Source organism: Helobdella robusta, assembly GCF_000326865.2.
Source record: "Helobdella robusta unplaced genomic scaffold HELROscaffold_25, whole genome shotgun sequence".
Lineage (NCBI taxonomy): Eukaryota > Metazoa > Annelida > Clitellata > Rhynchobdellida > Glossiphoniidae > Helobdella > Helobdella robusta.
The window spans coordinates 186,548-188,707 of record NW_008704310.1 but is presented as its reverse complement, the minus strand read 5'-3'; the positions used below and the strand labels follow the sequence as shown (position 1 = coordinate 188,707).

Here is a 2,160-nt window from a genome sequence, read left to right as displayed (position 1 = left end):
CCCTCACAGTAAAAAGTTAAATATAAATAATTTCGTGGCAGTATCAAAAAGGTAATCACTGTAGTTTGAAAATTAGAATGATTTTTAGAAGAAAAAATCGTGCTAGAAAACATCTTGAAGTGATTTCAAATGCAATCAGGTAGCACAATTTTTTAAATGAAGCCCTGTAATGAGAATAGCGCATTATTAAAATATCTTTATCCTCAGATATAACAACATGATTATTTTAATTGTCATTACTCATCAGAAAGATGAAGATGAAGAAGAGGAGGAGGATGAAGAAGATGATGATAATAATGACGACGACGATGAAAACGAAGACGATGACGATGATGAAAGTGACAACAAAGTGAGGGGATTATGTCATGTTAATGGTGTCAAAGATGACCATTGCATGCTCGGTAGCGATAGTTGCATTGGTAGGATGCCGACCAGTTGAAGGCTTTGATGAAGATGAAGAAGATGATGACACGACGATAATTATGACAGTGGCGATGATGATTGCAATCAAGTCGATGATGATGATGATGATGGCGATGACTGTGATGATGATGATGATCTCCCAATCGATGGAGTGCAACTTGCTATGTTAGGATCACGCCTTCTTTTATTGAAACTCTCAACAAGCAGCCGTGAATGCAAACAACTTGATGATGAAGACGATGTTAATGATGATGACGATGATGATGACGATGATGAAGACGATGATGATGATGATGATGTTGGTGAAAAGATAGAGTTGTTGATGATGACTCATGGTTGGATTGATGATGATGACGACTACGATGATGATGAGAACGATGATGATGATGATGATGATGATGATGATGATGATGATGAGAACGATGATGATGATGATGATGATGATTCCAAAGGACAGAAATGATCTCAAATAATATTTTATCCTAATCAACCAAATTGTTTTGTAAACAATTTTCGACAACAAATTATGAGTTACTACGATGACTAGAATAAAAATTGCAAAATTTTATGGATTATTATTATTCCAAGTAGTTTTTATAACTTTTATTATGATTATTTTTATTACTATTATTATTGTTTTTGTTGTTGTTATTATTGTTATTTATGATTATTAGTCGTCTTTATCAATTCAAAGTGTTTTTAGATTTCTGTGTAGTTATTCTTGAAACAAATTTCAGACTTTTTTGGAAACGTTAAACTGTTTCACACACTGCTTCAGATGTCTGTGCACGATTCAGTTCTTTTAGTTCAGATAAATTTGAAGAAGAAACCGCAAACAGACGTACATCTGCGGTAGCTCAAACGTGAGCGTGATGTGCCGTTTATGTTTCATTATGTGTTCACCTGGTTCAAATCTTGTCTCCGCCGAACTCCAAATTCACAAAATGCACCAAGCCGTCATGTTTCCTTGTGCACATTTCGTTGATCCAAGGCTCTCGCATTACGACGAAGTAAGACGTTTGTGTAGTTACAGCGGCTCAAGTACTTGTTTACATACTCGTGAGAGTTTATCAATGATGAATGATAAGAAGAACTAAATAAACATCTAAACTAACAGCTTGATGTTCAACAGACAAAGATTCGTTTCACAAACAAAACACTTGTGATGTTGTTAAATGTGCTCAAACAGTTTTCAACATAGATGCATTCTTCTGATGTAAGCTCCGAAAAACCTTCCAGCATATCACAGACACGTTCGTATATACACGTACAATCGTTGGGGTGCATATTCATTTGTTCGATGAAACATAACAGAACTTCAGAATAAAAAAAATACAACTAATCCATTATTAAAAAAAATTTTTAGACAGAAAAACTAAATTAGAACTGACAGAACTCAGCAACTTAACAAAACGCCTACCCACTAATAACTCATTGCAATTTCCCATCAAGCAGATTATATACCTAAAAAAAGATTTTCTGAAGCAATTTTGTTTGTCCAGCAAAAAAACAACATTTGAAATAAACAAACAATGAAAACAATGGACGTTATGTTAACGAAATGCAATTGTTGCTGATGTTGCTGAAAACACCAATCCATGCACTTCGTCAAGTCATATTGAAAATAATATGCCATTTTTGAAAACATTTCTATTAGAATTTTGAAATTTTAAAGTCTTGAATTACAACTGAGTTCAGTGAATATAATGACAGCTATGATAGCATATGAATATGAGT

At 33.8% G+C, this 2,160-nt stretch overlaps 1 protein-coding gene across 1 annotated transcript in view; it reads left to right on the top strand.

Moving 5' to 3' along the window:
- Window positions 1-217: 217 nt before the first annotated feature.
- Window positions 218-2,160, top strand: part of HELRODRAFT_172880 (hypothetical protein) — a gene marked incomplete at both ends in the record, with an annotated part of 5,466 nt that continues 3,523 nt past the window's right edge. Inside the window, 2 exons of the mRNA XM_009019545.1 lie at window positions 218-349; window positions 1,263-1,433. Of these exons, the coding sequence (XP_009017793.1) occupies window positions 218-349; window positions 1,263-1,433 (303 nt within the window). The remainder of the gene's footprint in view (window positions 350-1,262; window positions 1,434-2,160) is intronic.